Genomic DNA, 23,424 nt, shown 5'->3' with positions numbered 1-23,424 from the left:
TATCGGTCAGAGTGTTACAAGATCAGCTGTCGTCATCGAGAAGTACATAGAAGTCAAACTCATTAAGCGCTGGTTGTGAGTGTGTATGTGTTTCATGTGTCAATGTTGTTCGTATTTGCACCTATATTGTTTTTGTAAAGTAGTTACGCTGAGGTTGTCAATTGTAGTCAAACTGAATTTCCATTTGATTGGATCAATAAAATTATCTTAACAAAACGAGCATACAACTCCTTTTCGAAATCCAGCGAGCTTCAGTTTACAACAATAGTTGCTCATCATTTGTTTCACAAATCTGTTGAAAGATGAGCTTATGTTCGGCATGGGTTTGTATTTCATTTACAATTTTTAGCGGCCCCCGAAAGGGGAAAAGACGCTATTAGTTTTGTGTGGAATGTCTGTCAGTCTATCCGTCCGTCCCGTTTAGATCTCGTAAACTATAAAAGATAGTGAAAATACGACATCATAATATTTTAGACCATTCAAAGTTCTGATGCAATGGCTACTTTTTTCTTTTCTGAAATCCAAAAATCTATTTTTTTAAATCACTTATGCAAGCAGTTTTTCATAAAAATACACCACTTTTACAACTATTAGGCTAATAGTAACAAACACGGGAGACTCCTTACTTTCCATACAGAGTTGCGATTTACCATTTCTAGAAGATAAAAAACGAATTAAAAAGATATTCGGAACATTTAAAAAGAGTTACAATTGACCATATTTTTAACACATTATATGCAAACGGTTTTAGATTTTTATTTTTACAATTGTATTGCTAAGTTAATTAAGTAAGTTCTTATATACTAACTACTACATTTACACGCACAAAAAATCTATTTAGTATGCATAGGCCTATAAGTTGGACATAATTTAAAACAACAATTAATAAGTAGTTTTTCATATTATCGCGTGAACTGTAGTGTTGTCACATGACGATAGAACACTGAACATTTTTTTTTACGGAAATGTGTTTTTTTTCCTTGAGGCATAAGAGATAGTCCCTTTACAAAACTATTAGACCAATTATATATTCATTATAAGACAGTTAGGCCAGGTTCACATCTAACTTCACATTCACTTTCACCTATTATCCTTTGGTCTGTGGACCGCTGGGGCACCACACAAGATCTGTCAACCTTCTTTCTCCATTCTTCTCGTCATTTGTCTTTGATAGAATTTCATTCTGATGTTCTTTCTGAAAATATTGAAACCTGCCTTTTTACCTGCCTGAGTGGACCACTTCGGGGGCCGATTTTGAGTTTGTGTCTCCACACAAATTGTCTTTGTAACCTTGTTATAATTAGATTCAAATAGAAATGAAAAATTGTGGGCTAAAATTTTAACAAGATGTTGCCTCTGTGTGTCATGACTCACAAAGTGAATAGTGAATAGATCTGTTCTTTATTACTTATTAATCCATTGTAGAGTCGATACCACTGATGGTTCCCTATATGTGGTCATAAGTTACATAACTCCTCCTCATCATCATCAAACTCCATTAGAGTGAGGGCTTAAGAGGCTCAAATCCTCTCTTGCAAAAGCCCTGGACAGAAACCCTGCTGTCTTGCGTAGTGCATACATGTCACCATACAAATCGAGAATTTTTGGTTTCCCAGACCTGTTGAGACGGAGATCAGCAAGTCTGGGGCAGTCAAACAGAATATGAGGCACGGTTTCCTCTTCTTCCCCCCATCGGCACCGTGAATCGAAATTTGGCCGTAGCCGTGAGAAATACTTTCGTGGATTTAACCCTGGCCATACGAGTAAGTTACATAACAAGACAATTTTGAAATAATATTTCACTAACAAAAACAAGTCTTATTGTATCACAGATATCTTCTAAATAATTTAAATTTTATTCAATTTTCAAACAATATCCTGCTTTGCCTTGTTTTTTTTTTAAATATTGTTTGAATTGTAGATTTTTATTATTGTTCATGAATATTCTTAAATTATTTTTGGATATTGCTATATGTTCGTGAAACCCACTTGGTTTTATATCCCCCATCTGAAAATGCAGTCATTCAAAGTAGAACATTGGAGTATTTTTTATCTAGCGGCTATTCACTAAAACTCATATATAGTTGTTTTACATACCAGCGAGTTTTCGTAAGAACACTTTGTCAATAATTTTTGTTTAAAAAAAAAGGTTAAATTATTAGCTTTAACGTTGTTTTTTTTTAAATTAACATTTACATATCAATATATTAACATATGTAGATAAAATAAACTTTAATCTAAAAAGCGTATTACCAAGTTTGTTTATCAAATCTTAAACGTTTACGCGCGCAAGATCTAAGGATAATAGATACCATCCGATTACAGCAACAGAGTAAGAATTTAAAAATAGAAAACGGGATTTCCGAACTCAATTTCAAACGTTGTTTCTGTTCTTAAATTAGAAGCCAGCTAACTCTAATTTGTCTATATTTAGTTTGCCAGCTTTAATGTTGAAGAAATTTTGTATTTGTTTTGTTTCAGTGCACCTTTAGTCTCTTTTTTTTCATCTCAACGTCCACCTTTGTGCCCCCCTCCCTGGCTCTCAGCATCCCCAATTTCACGAAAACGCTCCCGTTGAAGACCACTGTAAAACACTATTAGTCACCACGCTCCCGTTGAAGACCACTGTAAAACACTATTAGTCACCACGCTCCCGTTGAAGACCACTGTAAAACACTATTAGTCAATCTTCAATCCTTTTTTATTTTCTCATTTTTTTATTGTAGGATCAATGAGCAAACATTTTTTTTTAAGTGAAGGAAAAACAACAGTTTTATTTTGTTTCCAGTATAATGATTGTATGTTTGAGCAATACCAGGATTATGATCGATATCCTCCCTCCCCTCCTGCAAAACAAATTAGGCTCAAACAACTTGTATATATATATGCCAGGCGTCATACTGTATCTGTAGTGAAATGGAATAAACCAGAAGTAGTTGATTGGGACACACGCACATTTGCTAGTAGTACACAGTAACTCAAACAACAGTTGTATAAATTTGTTTTTAATCAAAACACTATAGCACATTACAAGGCAACATTAGTGATGAATGAAGACAATGAAATGTAACCCAAAAAAAAAAAAAAAAAGCAAATAAACTTAAGTCCTAAAGAATAAAGATTAGGTAGAAATTAAAAAGAAACAACACTTCTTTTTTTAATTCCTCTTCATCAAGTCACTCTTTAAACTTGTATCCTTTTTGTCATAATAAAATCATTAGTAGGCCTACTATATTCCCCTAAAAGTTCATTACATCTGAATGATAAATCAGATGGATTGCTGAAAACTTTGTTATGACTAAGCTCTGGTAACTTGTTGGCCAATACTAATAGGTTACTCATAAATGCTTCCAAAAAGTGCACAATTAAATTGTAATAATAGATACAGCATTAAATGTTAAAAAAACATGGACTAAAATGAATGTTGCTAAAGGTATGTGAAAGGGTTATATTACAAATGAATATTCACTAAATTATTAACATTATTTCACTGCTTATAATCTTACTCTTAATTGCTCCAGAAAAGTGTCAATTACGCATGGAAATGTAGTCCCCTAAAATCTTACCATTTTTTAATATACAATTTTAAGTTATTGATATGATCTAAATGATAAAATTTAAAAGAAAACTTCTTAGGAAACATTTTTTAAACCATGAGATACATTTTTAAAACAAACCAATTTAGCAAAGAAATAGTGTGGCTGTAAGCAAACAATGACAATAATCAGTGGTGGAAAGATTGTAATAGTTCAGCTTCCAAGTGTCACACATCAGACAAGCTCTCTTTCATATACTCAGGACAACAAGGGGAAACAATTCACTTTGAGCTGAATGCCTCCAACTCACATGAAAAGATTGGTTTGAAACAAACGATGTGGGAAATGAAAGAACAAAAGAAATACAACCAGGGGGCATTCTTCAACTTTTCATTTGTCTTGTTCTTGTCTTTCTTTTTACCTGAGGATTAAAAGGAACATTGAACTTAGGGACTTACTTGTTTAATAAGTTTCAAAGCTCCATCAGAAATGAATATTTTTAGTTCCTAGTAGGGAATGGAAGCTGGCAGGGTTTGAACCCAGAACCATCATGATGACAGTCTGAAGGGGGGGGGGGGGCATACTGAACAACCACGGAACCCAAATTATTGCTAAATTTATAACTATTAGTTGCACTATTTAATAGTTTTTAAAGGCAGTATGTAGGCAAAGTTATCTTGGAATGAAGTACAATATGGCTTGGTTCTAAACAACAGCTCAACATAACTCATTCAATAAAAGGACTAATTAATATTTTGTGTGGAAATTTTTAAAAATCTATTTTATATATAAGTACAAAGATTAATTGTAAGTTGATTCATCCTATGACATTCATTTCTGAAGGTATAGATCTCTATGTAATCATAAGGCTTCCATTTGACCATACTCACACAAGCATACTCAGTATTTACAGTTGCACACTACTTGTAAGGTAGCACTTAGTATCTTTCTTGAGTGGAAATTAAGAAAATTGTAATCTCTTCAGTGTTTACATTTCAATATCATGCCATATTGTCTACTATACTTAATAAATTATGAGTATGAATCTAGATCTATCTACATATAGAATCTAGATCTAGACAATTCAATAAAGGTCTTGATCCTATTTGTAATTTCTCAAACAGCTCCAGATGACTAGCTCAAGATCGAAGTAATATGAGGGAGTAATTAATTTTAACAGGCACTTATGGTTATGAAACAAATTTAACAGACTGAAAACTTAACTTTTAATCTGAAATGTAATTTTAACTATCTGAAGAAATATCTATTTTTGTTGTCCAATTGTAGATACTTTGATCTCTTTTATGAAAATAAATTTTACCTAAACTAGCAATTAGAAAGTATGTTTTTGTTATGCTATCAGATCACAGAAATAAAAAAAATAAAATAAGATGACTTAAAAAAACAACACAGCACTGAGCAGCATCAAAAATTATGATCAGTGTTGCACTATGAGATCCTATAATACCTACATTTAATGTGTCTTCCTCTTCATCTAATAACGATGAAGCATTGGAAGCAGGTTTATTGGGGGTTACACTTGATGACTGGGAAACTTCTGTTTCTGGTGTATCTTCTCCATCTGATGTACCATTTGCTACTCGACTTTTCCTTAAAAAAATTTATATAATCAATAATTTATGAAGCTTTGTAATGTCACGTTTTTACAATTTATGTTTACATTTCAGATGGCTATAAAATACACTTTTATTATTGACATAGAAAATGCAATCTTAAGTTTTAATTACAAATATAAACAGAAGAAGAACAGGCAAGGTTTAGAGTTCTGTGTGAAAAACATCTTCAACATCAAAGAGATATTAGATAATGTTAACTGACTTCAACTGAGTAAGCTTACTACATTGTGGCTGCATTGCATCATTAGAATTTTAACAAAACTCAAAAATGAATTTCATATACAAAGAAGCACTGCAGAGATTTCAATAACAAAAAAAAGATGACTTGTTTAGAAAGACAGTTGGAGTTGAGACAATATTGCCTGCTCTCTTACATCCTTAACTCTCTTTTTGTTTTCCTTCAGAAATAAAGATTACTTTGTCGACCTCCTGTGTTTGAACTTGGTCAGGCAGCCAGCCATCTTCAATATTTACCTGCTAGATCATTTAGTTTTTCGCAGAAGAACAAATATAAATCTAGGCTTTACTGAAAACATTGATAATCTAGCGGGAAATGAAGATGATCTTGAAAAGGTAGTCTATAATATGGACAGAAGATGGGCAGCACTTGGAATGGAGATCAGCAGTGAAAATGTCAAGATCATGACAAACAGGATTTATGGTAGACACAAAGATAATGAGACTCATGTGGTCCAATGTGTGGCATTTCACTTCTCCAGAGAACATCTTTTCCCTTTGCAACTTTTTGTGTGACTAAAAGAGGTCAATCCTTGGTACAAGGATGCAGACACAGGTTGGGCATCTGTTATCACCAGGCGCTGTGTTTTCCCCTTTCTTTCTTCTTCTGGTGTGTATGCCGTCTGCAATCCAGGACTCTTTCTTTACACTTGCTCTCTATGTGGATCTATCCAGTGCCTCTTTTTCCCAACTGTTAGTGTCTTGTTGCAATTTTATCAGATGACAGGACTAAGATGAGTTGCATGCCTAAATTGCCCAAAAGTTAAATGGAAGCAGTTGTTGCTCATTTCATCTATTTCAGAGATTTGGTACTTTGACACTAAATGTGAAATTCAGACAGGCCGACCCAAGCACTTGAAATTAATATTCCTGTAGGCTTTTTAATATGTACAAAACTCAGAAGTAAGTGAAGAGTTCTCTAAAAAGAATCATTAACTTTTTCTGCCCTTTAAAGGACTTGCTTGGCATTCTAAATGCCAATAGGCTTATATGGCATGTTACATCAAAAAGACTTTTCAAAACTATCATTCAAAACCCAAGGTGGAAGAAAGGAAGACTAAAGAGAAAAGATGGGTAGACCTCAAGGAAGGCCTATGTTTAGCAGACTTGCTGAGAACAGAAATGGACCAAGACAAAATGCTTGAAATTGTGTTAGAGAACCCTATACTTACGTGTTGCGAACATTCAATTGAATAGGTTCCGGTCTAGTCATTGGACCTCGCTTGGCAGGGGGTGTTAGTGCTGAAGGGGAACAAGATCTTTCTGAGCCTGAATCACTAGATGTTCTCAGAACACCTCGGCTGACTTTGGATCTAAATGTGTAAATAATATCAACTTTTAGCAAAGAAAAAAAAATTAAATGGAGAAGCTATTGAAATCAAATACTGCAGCTGCTTGATATACATCTACATTAACATATGGAACTCAAAATATGAATACACATTTTACCTCTGAAAACATAGGAAAGTACATTTCTATGATGATAATTATGCTAGAATGAGTTTAACAGTAATACATGTAATGGCCCAATAATGAAACAATGTTAACATATATAGAAATAGTATGTAAATTACTCAATGCACAGACATAATAGGTCAGTGTTGAGAACATCAGTTAAGGCATTGACAATAAGATGTCTTTAAAATTATTTTCTTTTTCTTAAATATAATATGTGAAATTGGTCTGGTTTATATAAATTATCAAGTTATTTAAGTGTAGAATTGTCCTAAGTAATGGTTTAGAGAAGGTAATGCATACATTATTTTTTTACTTAAAATAATGCATAGTATATATATATATTTTATTTTATTTATAAATATATCTATTACATCACATACAAACAAACATTACATTAACAATTTAAAGCATTTAGACTGAAAACTAATTGGTCTTCTATCTTTTACTGTACTATCAACTTGTGTAACAGTTATTTCCACTGAATGCAATCAACTCTGACAATTATAAAATGCACACTATTAGTTAAAATAGGCTACATTGAAGCTAGAGTAGGCTGCCCCTATGGAATCAAAATGTTTATAGACTAGGCTGCAATACAAAGTTCCAGTGAGGAAAATCACTACTTAAAATCCCCAGATCTATCAAGTCAGGTGATATGAACACATGCAGAGAGAAGGAAAAAGTTGCTCACATTTTAGATGGACTGAGAGATGATCCAGTAGCTGTTGGAGATGAAGGTGGCGACCGCTTCCGACCACTTTGTATGTGTACTGGACTGGGCCTGGTGGACCTGAGAGATGGATTACGACTACTGTCAAGTAACAGTAGAGGGGGAGCAAAAGGTTAGGGTTACTTCATTATCATGTGCACATTTTATGATTCAAGCATTAGTGGAGTTCAGATACATGAGAACACAGAGAGGGAGCTGAACATGTGCACATGAATGAAAGTAAACACAAAATCAAATGCTAAAAAGACACTAGCTTCAATCAAATCTATTTTGACTTTTATGAGGTTCGCATTCACTCAAGTAAATACCAACTTAATCCAGAAAATGAAAATCCCATGTTAAGTTAACCTAAGCACAAATGTTTCTACCTATCACTTGAACAATAAAAGCACAAACAGGCAAGTCAAAAGTAAAAGAAACAAAATTTTTTTAAATGATATTAAGTCGATAAAAATAAATGTTTGACATTTAGTCATGTAAAAAAAAAAAAAAAGATGAACTTTGCTAATTCAGACACTTGAAACATTTTTGGAAGACTGATCATCAAATCAAGAGATAGCAAATTGTTATTAAACAAAATAACATTTTCAAAACAACTGGTAATGAATTCAGCATAACTATCAAACTTATTTAATTACTTTTTTTTTTTTTTTTAAACTTTAAACATAAATTCAGTTTTAAAAAATGGTCAAAGAGAAATGAATACAAAAAGAGATTCCAACATTGTCAATACAAAAATTAATTCAAAGAGTACAAGTAATGTCACTTACAAATCTTCTCGCAAAGTTGGAGGTTTTAGACGTTTCACCACGGCAGGACTTGGTCTGTCATCTTTTTTCCCACTTCCCACAGATTCTTGCTCAGACTTTCTCTTCCTACCTCTCCCTGGTGCAGGAGGCGTGACAACTTTGAGTAAGGGTGACGCTGGGAGCTGGGCTTTCTTTTTCACATCTTTGTTGCTTGGTGTTTGAGCTTTGGCTTTGTGTACTGGGGTGTTTCCATTCTGTGAATTTTTACCTTTGCCACCAGCAAAGTCTTCAATTTTAGTCTGTTTAGTGCCAGCTTTCACAGCCGATGGTTTAGCTTTCTTGGCAGCTGGTGGAGATTCAGATCCTTTAAGCTCAGGTTTTGGTTCCTTAGGTGGGGGGTCATCATCTCGAATTTTTTTGGGCCGACCCCTCTTACCAGGTACTTTCACTGTCACAGGTACTTTCACTGCCGCAGACATTTTAGGTTTGACCAGCTTGGCTTTTACAGGTTCATCAGTCTCAGAGACTTTAGATGATTGAGAATCAGAGTCAAAGCCTTCCCCAACAGACTGTTTCTCCTTCCTGCAAGTAGTTCAAAGTGTCAAAATAAAGTGTTTCTATTTAAGGTTGGTCAATTAACAAGACATTTCCTTTATGCATAATATACAAAAATCAACTCACTCTGTGGCTTTCCTTTTTCTCATAAAGGGCCCTCTGTCCTGAGGTGGTACTCTAGGTAAAGGATTAACAACAGGAGCATGGCTCAGCACAACTATCTCTGTGGTTGTCTGCTCTGATGATGAAGACTTCTTCACCTCCCCAGTATAATTCACTGAGCCACCAACCCGCCTCTGAAGCAATCCAATAACAGAACATTAAAACTTTTTCTATAAAGATATTTGTTTCAACAATAGAAGATTTAAATGAACAGGACTGGGCTGAAGTTTAACAACAAATTTAAAAACTCATGCTCTAAAATAACATGAACGTAATAATATATTGAGTTTTTACCTTTGATTCAAAGGGAAAATCTTTAGGTAAATAACTTTGAAGATTTGAATAATTCTGAAAGAAAAGATAAATTTAGATGAAAATGGAAACACATCACATAATTTATAATGTAATGTACATACACAAAATATTCTAGGTAGGCATCCTTACCTTGTCTGGAGCAGTAAAAAGTTTGCTGGGTAAAATTGGATCTTGAGTTATTTCTTTCAAAGTGATTGTTCCAGTCTTGGCATGCATCAAACCAAGAGCAATATCACACACAGCATACAATTTCTTGAAAGGACACAAATAATGGAACAAATAAAAATAAAACCTACACAATGTTTGCAGCTATGTTTTAAATAAAAAGCCATTTAAAAAAAAGGAGATGGTCTAAATTATTTCTTTAAGATCAGTTCTTTTAATAATATATTATTCAACTAATCTGAGACAATCTTGTTTCTAATTCAGCCTTTATTTAAGAATTATGTAACAGTCAAAAAAAAAGTTACAACTCATTCTTATTAATTCAAACATAACCAAACCAGTGAATATTATGCCTTACAAACCTTGTTAGCGCCCTCGTCATCAGGACATTGAGCATCTTTGGTCTGTTTTATGTTTTCTATCATGCGTCGAAGGAATGCATAGTTATAGTCTTCGTGTTTGTGTGTCAGTGGATCCATCATAAACCATAGACACCTAGAGACATAAGCACACAATTAATATTTAAGAACTATAAAAAAACAATAAAACATTGGTCCACAAAAGAGATTGGACCCTAGCACACTGAGCATGCTATAAGCATGAAAGATGGGCTATACAACATATATTATTTTACTTGTGTATGACCCTTTAATCTGTTTGGTAAAGAAATATCTAAAATAAATTGAAACTGGCTGAGATTTTATAATTGCAACTCATACATATTATATATGGTCAGGAAAACACATTTATCAAACTAGTCCTCGATAGGGTTTCTGGATGACTGATCTCTCTTGCATTAAGTAAAAATATGTCTTAAAAAAAAAAAAAGTCCTGAAAGCCAAGAATAAAACACCTCCACATGATAGTTACATATATTCACAAACATTAAAAGAAAAGAAAAAAAAAAAAAAAGCAGAAAATAAAACAAAACATTGTCTTACTCTTTTAAACTTTTCAGACTTTCTACATCTTCATAAGATTTGAAATCTGGGTCATGAGCAAGGAGATGTATTGTGTAAGGGATGACATAGTCTGGCAGCAAGTAGAACATACGGCCTGGGGAAGGATAAGGGAATTCTATTCATAAAAGTTTTGGTACATTAGCAACTGAATAATGAGTTCAAATGTTGACTGCTACATTAGAATTACATTGAGAACTTGCTCTGTTTTTGATTATATTACATTAGTTGTCAATAGTAACACAGCACCCAACCTCTGAAAACATTAGTGAACCTATAGGGCCTATTGCATACAAAATACTTTTTTTGCTAACAATAATGTCATCAACTTAAGGAAAAGAGTTTCTTTTTTTTTTAATTAAAATTTAAACAATATATTATTATATTATCCAAATTATAAAAATGAATTCTGAATTCCTTATCAGAAAGCAAGTATTTAGCACTGAAAAGGGGAAATTCATCAAAAGAATATAAAATTTAAAGTTGACATATGATGTAAGTCTTCGATTTGTGTGTGAGTATGTGTGTAGGCGAGACTTTAACAACGAAAATGTTATATTTAACCTTGACATTTGTATCCAGAAGATATGCATTCTGTTTCTAGCCTGTTTATTAGCCTTCAAACTAAAATGTATAAAATTTATAGAACTGAAATTTAAGGAGAAAATGGACAAACTTAAGTTGAACTTAGAATTCTTTTTATTATGGACACCAGGATATCTGACCAGACAAAAGGCTGTAAATGGTAAGCCCAATGGAAAAATTGTAATCGACGTTATCATTTATTTTGGTATTGTTACAATATCTTCTGAGTCCACATTTAATTAATAATAAATGTGTCAGGTTAAACTATGATTGTACCTCTAGCACTTGGGTTTTGTTTAATATAATCTCTCCTCTTAGAGATGTTCTGAGACAGGAACTGTTTTAGCTGTTGCCTTCTTTCTTTGATTGGATCGTTAGCACCAAGACACAGTATCGACATATACTCAAGCGGCAGCTTCAAACTAATCAGACCTTTGTGAAGGCGGTTGGCAAAACGAAGTCGAACTTGATAACACACATCCTACAGTTTACAAAGGAAACAAAATTTTAATTACTTCAAGTCTTTAAGTTTGCTGGTATTATAAATTCTATTCAAAACAACAACTGTGAACAAATTAACTTAACGACTAACATTTAGCATCAATGCCAGGGCTTGGAATTGCTCTTTAACAATAATTTCCGCATAACATGGTTCTTCGGCTAATTTTAGCATGCAGCATCCTGCTTGGAGACGCAGTCTTGCCAACTCGGGTTTGCTGAGAAAAGATGGAGGGAAAAAAAGAACTATAGTTAAAAAATAATGATATATATCAACATCCTCATTAGAGTCATTCAATACAGGAAATTTACATTTAGAGCAGTGTTTCCCAAACTTTTGACTTATGTGTACCCCTTTTAGAATTTTCATAACGCTGAGTACCCCCCCCCTCCCCCCAAAGGATTTATATATATTTTCATAACATTCAAAATTATTTTTTTTTGTAGGACTACAAACAAAATAATAATTATTCTATCATAATTAAAGTATTCAATAAGAGAGTTTTTTTGTATGCTTCAGAGACACATCAAATACACTATCAAAAAATGGAAACATAGATTTGACATTGAAAAAGTGGGCGGGTCGACAGAAGTTGTAACATCTCTATTTCCTGATCTTTGTAGAATTTAGTCTTCAAATATAAAATGGCAGCATATAGGAGTTTGTAAAAACTTAAAAAAAGATTTAAACTTGATATTTTATTCTAATTTATAAACTAAATGTTTTGTTTTTTAATTCAGCATAGTTAACTATGTGCAGCATGTACCCCCTACAAACTCTTCCCGAACCGCTGGGGGTATGCGTACCTTTGGGAAACACTGATTTAGAGGATTGAGTTTGAAGGTTCATGAACAAACAAAAAAAATCTTACTATACTGAAACAATCATTCTTACTTTGTCAAGCCATTCTCCATAAGATCACCGTCATGAATAATAACAGTATACAACAGTCTTAGTGTTGACGTACCAGAGTTACTGGTATTAGATTTAACTCCTAAAAGCCATCGGACTAAAAGTTTCATAGCTTGCACCTGTTGGATGAAATTAACATACAATGCAACAATAGATTTCAACTGAGCTGTTTTTCACTCAACTATTAATCTTAAAATATTATTTTTAAAAGTTTTTTTTTTTTTTTTTTAAAGAAAAACAATATGAATGCTTCTTACTTTAGCTTTGGTTTCATCAGACACTTGATGATCAGAGCACCAGGAATCTTCTGTTGCCAATCCTTGCGTCTAACAAACAAAACAATATTTAAAAAAGATTATTTCAAACTGTTGAAGTAAATTTATTTACATTTAAACATCATCTGTTTGACACTAACATTGTTGGAATCATATCAAAAGTATCGGTTCTTCTATTTAAATACACACCAAAGTTGCCAACTAGAGTATCTGTGTTAACCCTCATGACTTACTCTGTCTTTCATTAAAAGGTCCTTGACTATGACCTTAGAAACAATGCTTTTGATCTCGGAAGGAAATAGTTTAGGAAACAGTTGGGCAATGTGACCAAGGGAAACAATGGCTGTCAGATAGTTAGCATTGTCTGGGTTCAACGCTCCTTGGATAGACTGAAAATACAAAAGAAAAAAAAACAACACTTTAAATAATCCAGTCCTAAAACTATTTCAGTGTTAAGTGTTTCATAGCCAAAAAGGACAACAAAAAACTTTACCTCAAATATACTGGTCACTGCCTGCTCTTTATTGATACAGATAGTGTTGATGCACCTGAGGGCATGTTTGGCTTGTCTTGGTGATCCAAACTTGGCAATATTTGTCAGTAGAGGAACCAATGAACTAAAATAGATCAATGACTTTAGCTAGCCACATTTACACAACAATCCTGCATTATACAATAATATATTATATAATAATTCTGTATGAAAAAGAAAGGTTGGTCACCTTCTCAAACATAAGAGACACCAACATTACCCAAATATCTGAATTTCCCAGCACAATTTTTTTTCTGCTATATATCCCCACTAATTGTATTTAAAAGAGTTTTTCAAATCTAAATTATGGTTCCAAAAGAAAAAAAAAAAATCTTACGAATAAACATCTGGATGGTCTATGTGAAGCTGTGAGCCTGTATTGGTTATAATCTGTATGGCCAGATCGCCTGTTTAAAAATAAAAGGGTATGATGTAAACACTGAATAGAAAACAACCTAAACAATGAGTTAATGAAGAAATAGACTGGACTCGAGACACTAGCAGAATTTGTATGACTCCAGTAACTTACTGACAATATCATCATCATGTTTAACAAATGTCAAGAAATTTTCAAAAATCTCCACACTTTTGAAGTAAAATGGGAAGTACTGTGACAGGGTCTGAAATAGAATTTAAAAAAATAGAGGGATAATTCATTTTTGATGAACCAGAAAAAAAACTTTAAATTTTAGTTTCAAATTATAATAAGACTACTAGTACCAATATAGGAAAGAAAAAAGTTTACCAGTAAAAGCTGGACTCCTTTCTGATCTCCACCATCTATGGGGTCCTTGTCATCTTCAACACCTGCAACTCTCTCAGACACAGCTAGAACTAAGTGGTCAATGGCCAAAGAGTCCACCATCACAGGAGCTACTCTCTCCAGCAATGTTTTAACTAGTTGATACAGTATGTTGGGTGTTCCTGAAGTGCACCCAATCTTCTTCAAGATTTCTTTCTGAAATTTACATCATTTTTTTCCCCAATTGTTAACCATGAAATAAAGCAACTGTTACCAAACAAAAAAGTAAAATTAATGCATACTTCTCAGGTTTGAAAAAAAAAAAAAAAAGACACCAATAGTGAACATAAAAACAGTACCTCCTTTAATAGTTGTGGGCAAAAATTAATGGAATATCTTTAAATTTGTATTCACATGGCTAGATTTAAGCTCATGGAGACCTCAGGGCCCATTTTTTGTTTAATTTTAAAGGTTTACACGATGTAGTAAATCTGGAGTATCTTACAAAAATAAGAGCACACTTTAACTGTAAGCGAGCACTTTTTTGACAGTGTAAGATTTAAAATATTGCTGGTAAAAAAAAAAGAAAGATGCTGACACGTCAAAATATGGATTTGTTTTCTATTGTGGGGACCCGTTGCTTGTGGAGGCACCTGGGCTGCCCTCCCTTAAATCCAGCCATGTTTATTCATGCTAAAGTTATAAATAACATACAGTGATATTTACAAGAATAAAATGAACAAACAAAAAAATTAATATTAAAATTTAGTTAATATTTTAGTAGTTTCTTGTATGAATAAGTTTAAACAAAGTGAAATTTGTTTTAAGAGATCATAAAAAAATAGTTTGATCTTTTACACCACACACTGCATGGAACTTACCACAATCTCTTCAGCTTTTTTGCAAGTACAAGATGATCCCACCAGCGTCTTCATCAACAACCTCAGTCTGGCATCGTCTTTAAGCAAGAGGTTAAACTTTTTCAAACATTCTTGAGGCCGAAGTAAGTCTGACATTGTCCCTTTGAGCATGAATCAAATCACATTTAAATGTTGTATTAATGTACAAACAAAAGACATTTAAATGTCTTATTAATGTACAAAGGAAACACATTTAAATGTCTTATTAATGTACAAACAAAGCATTTTACACTTAATAATATTTTATCCTATATAATAAATGTGTTGAATCTATTCTAAGAAAGTAAAAAAAAAAACAAACTCACGGGCCAACTGGTTCAGTTTAGGCAAAACAGGTGGGGGGCTTGCTTCATTAGCTTTGTCATGAGCTTCAACCAGCTGTAAGACCAACTGACGTACACTAAAAAGTTAGAATATCAATATTAACATAAACCAAGTAGTTCCTGACTAGAAAACTGACAATTTTGAGTCAAAATTCCATGAACTATAAAATCTACTCGTCCGTAAAAAGTCGCTGAAAACACATCACTTACTTGTTTCTACATTTTAACATCTCAGAAAATGCTCTGCAAATAAAAAAAAAAGGTTGCACTGAGTATCTTCTTGTTTAAATAAATAAATTGTTAGTAGCAACATTTAATGCTCAATTGTTTACCTGACAGCATGCTCATCCAAAGTGGAATAGAGATTCAGAAGGATTGCCATTCTCTCATTGACTGGCTTTTGATAGGGAACTAAATGAATGTTCAACATACGCTCAACTAGCAATCTGAAAATAGTTGTATTTAAAAGGAATGTCAGTACTGGCATTTAGTTTCAAGAAAACAATTGAAGTAAACATTCGAACTATCTTCACAATTATAACTCTCAATACTAAAGATATATATATTTCTAGAATACTTGATGAATGGGTTAGGAATGTACACAAGAAATTTGCTCTAAAACAAAAGTCTAAAGAAGACAAATTTAATAAACGTATATATATTTTTTTAGGAGGTGAGGTGATTGAATGGTAAAGCACTTGGCTTCCTGGAGGGGTCACAGGACTGAATCCCATGAAGATCTTTGGAGTCCACCCAGCTCTAAATGGGTACCTGACATTACTTGGGGAAAAGTAAAGGCGGTTGGTTGTTGTGCTGGCCACATGACACTATCAATAACCGTGGGCCGCAGAAACTGTAATCATCTCCCCATATATTGCAAGGTCTGAAAGGGGAACTTTTTTTTATATACATTATTAAACAGGAGAAACTATGAAATGTATTTTGTTTCAAAATAAATTTTAAAACAACAACAACAACAATTGTTCTACATGAATGTTATACTTAAACATCTTTCATCCAGACAAAAAGTGAGCTGCATACCTGTCATCTGGTGTATTCTGGTAGTAATGATGAAATACTTTGTTTTTCACAAACTCTAATCTGCTGACCAGTTCAGGATCTGGCACTTCTTTATCAATTATTGCTTGCTTGTACATTGTACCAAGACCCCACAGGGCATCACGCCGAATTTTAAACTGAGGAAACATATTTTGTTAAACTAACCATCAAACTAACAATTACTTTAGATTTAGGATAAGGGCAATAACTAAAGAAATTATACACTCAAGTTCAAAATGCATCTGAAATATTGGCTTAAAATTTAGATTTACCAATAGAAAACAATACTTCACTGTCTCAAAACAATACATAAAATAGATTATAGATTAGAAATGAAACTAACCTTTTTGTCCAATGTGCGCTCTTTGACAAACTGCAACATATCTGATGTCATGGCTTTCAAATCTTTTTTAGCAACTGCCAGCAAGCTATTCACTACATCCATTCTAACCGACTCCTCTGGGTCATGCTGACGAACCTTGATTTGCTCTGAAATCACCAGTTAAAAAAACAATAGTGTCTATGAAACAGATCATAATAAACAAAAAGTTAAGCTTGCAACAGTACCCATAATTTTTATTCAGATTTTCTAAAATAACTATTTTTTTTATTACAGACTTCAGATTAAAAAAAAAAAGGCTTTTTAGATTACTTGGTCTTTTTAGTTCACTTTTGTGTCTGTAATAAAGCACCTTGATCCTAAATTTTACTTGTTAACTTGTATAAATTGTATTGCTAAACAATGTTATTAGATATAAATTATATTGTTATAACTCCTGCACACAGCACAGAAGAAGGTGAACACTATCCTAGATAGGCAAAAGATTTGAAGATACTAAAGTTCTGTCCAAAGAAGACTAGAATGAAATAACAAACTCTGCTGAACTGAGACATTGGAAAGTCCTGTTCAGTAATTGTTTTGTCACTAGGTTTTTATCCTTTTGATGGTAAGTTGCATTATGGTCGGTGGTCTACTGGCAACATTAAGCTCAAGTCCATGACTGAAAATGTGTGTTAGCGTAGACATCCTTTTTTACATTTATTGTGTAATTAAACATCTTCTTACCAGACTTCCTTCACTGAGTTGCATCCCTTAAATTTTGCACAATTATTAAGTAAAAAGCTATCGTTGCTTCTCTCTCTCTCTCTCTCTACATATATATATATATATACTCACGTCTATGTTCCTATATAAATACTTAGAATTTACAAAAATTACAATGCTGATTTTTTTTTTTTACAAATTAAATCACAGACAAATGTCCACAGCTCCTCCTGAAAGTTAATTATATTCCACATACCTAATATGTCTTTGACCAATTCTGGATGGTTCAAGATGAAGTGTTGAGTTTGTTGTATGCATGCTACTCTGATTGAGACACTTATGTCATTAAATCTGAAATAATAAAATATTTTTTTTTTTAATTTAAAATCAAAATGGAATAACAAAAATGTGTGCAAAGAAACATTTTTGCTTTTTTTTTCTAATCATCATCAGAAAGAAATATTACTAGCCTCTATAGGCCTAGAATTTTGGCCTGAAATACAGCACAATGTTCCAGTGAGGACATAAAATTTTATAAAATCTTTTACTCAAAGCGAACAAAAAATGTCTACTTTTAAAAAGAACACTCATTTTTATACAACACCTAACATTCAAATATTCAAGCTAAAATTACTTTTAAGTTCAATAATTATAAATAAAAATATCATGCTAATTGCAATACTTAAATACATTTTGGTTGTTTGTTATTGTTGAGCACCTATGGGGATTAAAAAAAAATTAAATTATTTTGTTTAAAATCACAAGACAATAAAATCAATTCACCTTCCCAAAAAGCAGACCCAAAGAGCTCTGTTCTGAACAGCAAGATCTGAATCCTTCTCAGAGAACATTTTAGCCAGAAGTTTGGTGACACTCTTCCTTTCTGTTTCCTCATTACTCTGTGAGACATCAACACAAATATTAATTCTATTCAATCACTAAAATTACCACTTTCTAAAAAACTTTGTCACATTAAAAGTGATTTCTCAAACAATACCTTAAGTTTAAACTCCAACTGAGGTATGACAGCCAACAATATACTTGGTGACACCTGGTTCAACTCGTAGATCAAATCATACAAGTGGTTGCCAATGTCATTTTCAGCTTGCTTGCCAAGCATTAGCATGTTGTTGAAAAACTTGATGAAGAAAAAAATGATTTTAAATTCCTTTAACACTAAATAGATTCTTATAAAAGCGATAGAAACAGATAATCTTTCACATTATCTGCCATATGAATTACAACGTCTGAGAGGGGTACTTTACATAGCTTTCAAAGTAAAATATTTCTTTATGTTTACAAAAAATAGTTTAAGATTAAAGTAGCATTTTCCGCATTTTCTAATCTTCATAAAAAAATATGTTTTATTTCATACTTACTGTCTGAATATAAGGTTCAATAGTAGTGGATGTTCTCTTGATCAAGTCTTTGGCCATAGCAAAAGCCATTTTCTTCTGTGTCTGTTGATTTAAAATATTCAAAGCACTTAACATGCTGCGATCTTTATAAAATTCAATGGAAAGTATCTTGAGTTTTATCATGGACAATAAATGTTACCTTGTTTGGGTCAACCATATTGACAAGTATAGTCTCCAGTAGCTCTGGTGACATAAAGTCTGCCTCAGTAATCAGAGGTGCCATGATGTCCAGCATGAAGGTCTTCACTTTGCTGGTATGTTTCTCACTAAATTAGATCAAACAGTTGAACTTATTTATGCATTGAAAAAAATTATCTCTGACTACAGTTCTTCAATGTTATCTCACCATCTAAATGAGCTCAAGATCCCTAAGCAGCCTTGCACTTACTTAATGATTGAGAAGAAAAGTTTAAACAGGGCACAAAATATTTCTTGGTTGTCTTCTAGCTCAATACAAATGTTAAAAGATTTCACCCAACTCAGATTCTGAAAATATTTAAAACATAGAAATGTTAAAAGAATTTATTAAACTTTTGTTATTATAAGTTATTGAAGACTACACTGGTATAAAAAGAAATCCACTTCCACATACAGGTGCTTAGCATTCATTACAATATAAAAGTATAAGAAACATTACTATCAATTATAAAATAATTAAAAAAAAAAATATATGACTAAATGGAAAAAGAGACCTTATAGTGGTCTCCTAGTGTAGACTGAAAAGACTAGATTTTTGTGACTTCATTAAAAAATATCACAAGCTTTAATTTTTAAAAATATTTTGCTTAAAAGTCCTTTAGCTATTTTAGTTACTGCTTGGATTTATATGTCACAAACTGAATTTTATGTAAAAGTGGGTAAAATATACTGGCCGCAAAGTTTTTAATTAAACTTCTGGGGTAAGAAAAAAATGCGAGTTAAAAAACAAACAAACAAATACCTCTAGTAAATAGAAATATCTTTTAAAAGATGGAGCATCAGGATCTTCTAATCCCCTCAGCTGTTGTATGAAGAACATAAAGATTTCCTAAAGAATGAATAGAAAATATTTTAATAGCTGGAAAAACAAACACACACCTACCACTTTCAAACAAATAAACAATTGATAGACTACAACCTATATCTTCAGTCCTTACCTTTAACTGATCAAGCTCTTTGTAGGGAGCTTCAGGGGCAAAAATTCTGAACACATCGGCAATACAACATGCTGTAAGCAAGCGGACATCTTTGTTGCTATGTTCCATATAGGTGTCTGTAGCCAACAGTAGAGCCAGTGGGGCATAGCTATCATTGTCATCTTGCCCCATATCTTGAAATGCTCTCGCCAAAATCTACCAAGACATAAGTCATAGTTAACTTAGTAACATGTAAACATAACATAATATAACAGAGTGCAATGATTTAGATGTATATTATGTTGTTGTTGTTTTTTTAATTTATAGGCAACTACACTCACTTTTAAACGGCGAATAAGTTCATCTTTCCCAACATCCTCTGTAAGTTCCTTGCATCCCGGTGGGTATACAATTTTGGAATGTTGAACACTCTTAGCCATTTTAGGCTGCGTAGGATTTAACCTTCAAATAAAGGGAAACTAAAAAAAAAATAAAAAATAAGGTATAATAGTAACTTGCATTATTTACACTGTACGAGCATTCTAGTTTTTAAGTTATAAATTGCTTTTGATGTAAATTTTATATAGTTAGGCAATTAGCAAAATTGTTTCGAATATATTCAATACTCTGAAGGCTAAAATTGTGTGTAACTTTAATTTTAAACTAGCAAATGTTAAGCATAGTAGATTTTGTTTATTTATTGATATTTTTTTATTTTTAACAGTTCTAATATGACACAAATTTGTGCCATCAATACAGTTACTTTACATGATGAGCTTAGATTGAACAATTTGATTGACAAGTCAAAATAACTTATTAAATTGAAATTATTACTTATGTGGATACTTTTAAAAGGCAACAGCTATTAGCCTTGGCTGGCAGAATAGAAATGTAGCACAGCTACAACCAGGTTTTTTTTTATCTACTACTAAATGCAAGTAGTCATTAAGATTTGTTTCATGACTGGTAGGTAAGGCATGTTTATTAGTGCTATTAATTCATTAATTAATTATGGCTTTTTATATAGTGCTACTTTCATGCTTATAGCATGCTTAGAGTGCTTTGGTCCAATCTCAGTTGTGGACCAGTGGGGGGGGGGGGGGATATATATAGGAGAAGGTTTTTCCGTGCTGCCTTTAGGCGCTCAGTAAACACAACTCTGCCCGAGTCAGGTGTCGAACCTTGAGCCCCCTTTATAGGTAGCCAAGCCAAGCTAAGTGCACTTAGCCTCTCGACCAAGCTTCCCACTATTATCATAACCTAGAAAAAGTAGTTAACAAATTAACAGATAGCTATTAAGTTTTAACCGAAAAAAAAAAAAATTAACATTACAACCTTTTAGAATGGTACTGATTTAGAAATATATGGAAGGGTCAAATTCTATAGATTAAAGCCACTTTTAAATGAATAAGGAAGGTATGAAATGGTTGAGAGACTGGTAAATGTTAGCACAGAATATGAACAGCAGTTAATAGTACTCAACATGCCATGATGAAGACCCAAAAAGCTGAAAGAAAAAACTGTTGTTATAGAAATCTTAATCAAATCAGAACCGGTTGTTTGCAAACTAAAAGGGAAATAATCGGTTTTTAAAAGTATTTATACTTTTTAAAAAAAAAAAAAGGGGGGGGGGGGGGAGGAGAACGACCTGAATTTGAACTCATGACTCAAGCCTCCTCATGCTGATTTACTAACCACTCTGCTAGTGAAGTGCTTATGAAGAGATTGCATAGTTGTCTATTGTTTTTTTGTTTTTTTTCAACTTACTTTAAAGCGGCGTATAAAGAGGAGTAATTCAGCTTATACCACCACTTCAGTCAAGTACAATTTCTTTCCCTTGTTCAAGATACCAAGCAAAATAATTAATTTCCAATATTTTATTAACCATTTGTTTTTGCATTTTTTTTATTATTGATTCTGGTTTTGTCAGATAAAATTTAATAATTGTGCAAAATTTCAGCTTGGTCTGAGATAAGATGTTGGGAGATAAAATGTATTGAAACTTTTTACCAGACAGACAAAGTGAGTTGATATTTAATAAGCTTTGTAAGAATGTACATTGTTATTATTATGATTTCTTTTCAAGGTCCTATTTTTTCTATTAGCATTACACTTAAACTTACACATATATTTCCATAAGAAAATTACATCATAATAATCATATCTTATATTCTTAAGTATTTCTCTAATGCCAAATCCATTTTCCATGCATGATGGTGAGTTTATATAAGTATAGAAATTTTTAGATTATTTTAGATGGCAGGAGTGGGAATTGAGTTTTGATGTTTGAAAAGCACTGGCTTGACTAGATCTAATTTTGATCTAGCTTGAATCTTTAATGTCTTTAAAAGTTATTAGTCCCTAGTCATGATGTAAAGCAATCGCAATTGCTTTGGCATAATAGTTAGTCATTTGATAGTTAGATCTAGTAGATCTTGATTACAAATTATTATTATTGTAATTAAAATAAAAAAAATTAATTTTAAAAATTATTTTTATTAATAAAAAAAGAATAAAAGACTGACTAAATATACATACTTAGCTATTCCTTCTCTAATTCATATAAAATAATTTTTTTAAGTATTAGGATAATTCAAGCTCAACAAATGTTTCTAACTCCTCATTTAAAGGGATTTCATTTTTTTTATAATAGATTTTTGCGCACAACACATAACTAACTGGTCATAACCAATCCATTACACAGTCGTTGTTGGCTGAGTGAGCCAAGGGCACCAGGGGAGGAAACACATTGTAAAATTTTTATTTTCTTAGTCTAAACCAAATTATTGTTTATTTCATAATGTCAACCCAAAATCAAAACAATGCAGTTAGTGAATGAAGTATAAGAAACTTATAGGAAGTTAAAGAGAAGGTTCCAAATAAAAATAATAAGGTTTTACAACATATTTCATGATAAAAATACGCCGCCTTTTCCACATTTTCCAAGATAGACTCAGTTATCCATTACCGAGCTTGGATTTAAGTTTAAATCGACGCTAATATTAAGAAATAAAAGAAATACTTATGTACATTACCTATCCGATTCACTGGTGATGTATCGAATGTTGTTATAAGGTAGACAATAAAAATATATGTGTATTTATTATATAAAATAACCATTCAATGTGTAAACAAATAAATTTTACATTTTACGGATCCTCGGGCAGGAAATCGCGCGCATGCGAAGTCCGCAGCTATGCTTCTCGACACGCGATTGGATACTTTTACAAAGCTTCCATTCCCGTCCCACTTACCCATTTATTAGTATTATTAAGTTATCTTACTGCTTCAGTTAACGTGATATATCAAGCAACATTGTTAAAAATAATAATCTAATAATAAACAATAGATCATCTAAATAAAGAAATTCAAAATATTTATTGAAGTCATAAACCCAAAATGGTTTCGCTTTCAAATATAGTTAAAATAATTTAACACAATGTTTATAACAGTATATATAATAGCCTACGTAATGCCTTTTTCTTGTTTCCATTAC

The 23,424-nt window shown here is 32.5% G+C and overlaps 1 protein-coding gene across 4 annotated transcripts; it reads right to left on the bottom strand.

The window, feature by feature from the left end:
* Positions 1–2,989: 2,989 nt before the first annotated feature.
* LOC106075641 (sister chromatid cohesion protein PDS5 homolog A-B-like) lies at positions 2,990–23,103 on the bottom strand. Of its 4 annotated transcripts, none has more exons than XM_056038333.1 (35): positions 22,964–23,103; positions 20,270–20,407; positions 19,950–20,144; positions 19,754–19,840; positions 19,202–19,299; positions 18,953–19,079; positions 18,775–18,855; positions 18,393–18,533; positions 18,179–18,294; positions 17,652–17,746; positions 16,694–16,839; positions 16,333–16,487; positions 15,624–15,737; positions 15,502–15,534; positions 15,274–15,368; positions 14,930–15,069; positions 14,052–14,264; positions 13,836–13,926; positions 13,644–13,713; positions 13,268–13,391; positions 13,008–13,163; positions 12,757–12,825; positions 12,482–12,618; positions 11,681–11,804; positions 11,365–11,569; positions 10,486–10,600; positions 9,907–10,039; positions 9,509–9,631; positions 9,359–9,412; positions 9,029–9,198; positions 8,369–8,929; positions 7,560–7,679; positions 6,583–6,723; positions 5,009–5,147; positions 2,990–3,957 (listed from the first exon to the last, which is right to left on the bottom strand). In XM_056038333.1, the coding sequence occupies exons 2-35, from the start codon at positions 20,366–20,368 to the stop codon at positions 3,919–3,921; spliced, it is 4,506 nt and encodes a 1,501-aa protein (XP_055894308.1). In that variant the 5' UTR covers positions 20,369–20,407; positions 22,964–23,103; the 3' UTR covers positions 2,990–3,918. The 4 variants fall into 4 exon arrangements, with proteins under 4 accessions (XP_055894308.1, XP_055894311.1, XP_055894312.1 ...); XM_056038336.1 differs by having other exon boundaries at positions 7,560–7,676; XM_056038337.1 differs by having other exon boundaries at positions 7,560–7,658.
* Between the last annotated feature and the right edge of the window lie 321 nt (positions 23,104–23,424).

This window comes from Biomphalaria glabrata, chromosome 8, assembly GCF_947242115.1.
Source record: "Biomphalaria glabrata chromosome 8, xgBioGlab47.1, whole genome shotgun sequence".
In the NCBI taxonomy this organism is placed as follows: Eukaryota; Metazoa; Mollusca; class Gastropoda; family Planorbidae; genus Biomphalaria; species Biomphalaria glabrata.
The sequence above is the reverse complement of the archived record's forward strand: the minus strand, read 5'-3'. Positions and strand labels throughout refer to the sequence as shown.

What these genes read in the sequence shown, in the direction of transcription:
- LOC106075641 (XM_056038333.1), bottom strand. Translation starts at nt 20,368, where the DNA reads ATGGCTAAGAGTGTTCAACATTCCAAAATTGTATACCCACCGGGATGC. An exon ending in AAGAGCTTGATCAGTTAAAG is followed by an intron (nt 19,841 to 19,949) that starts GTAAGGACTGAA and finishes TTCATTCTTTAG; the next exon opens with GAAATCTTTATGTTCTTCAT. An exon ending in CTGATGAAACCAAAGCTAAA is followed by an intron (nt 12,619 to 12,756) that starts GTAAGAAGCATT and finishes TTCATCCAACAG; the next exon opens with GTGCAAGCTATGAAACTTTT.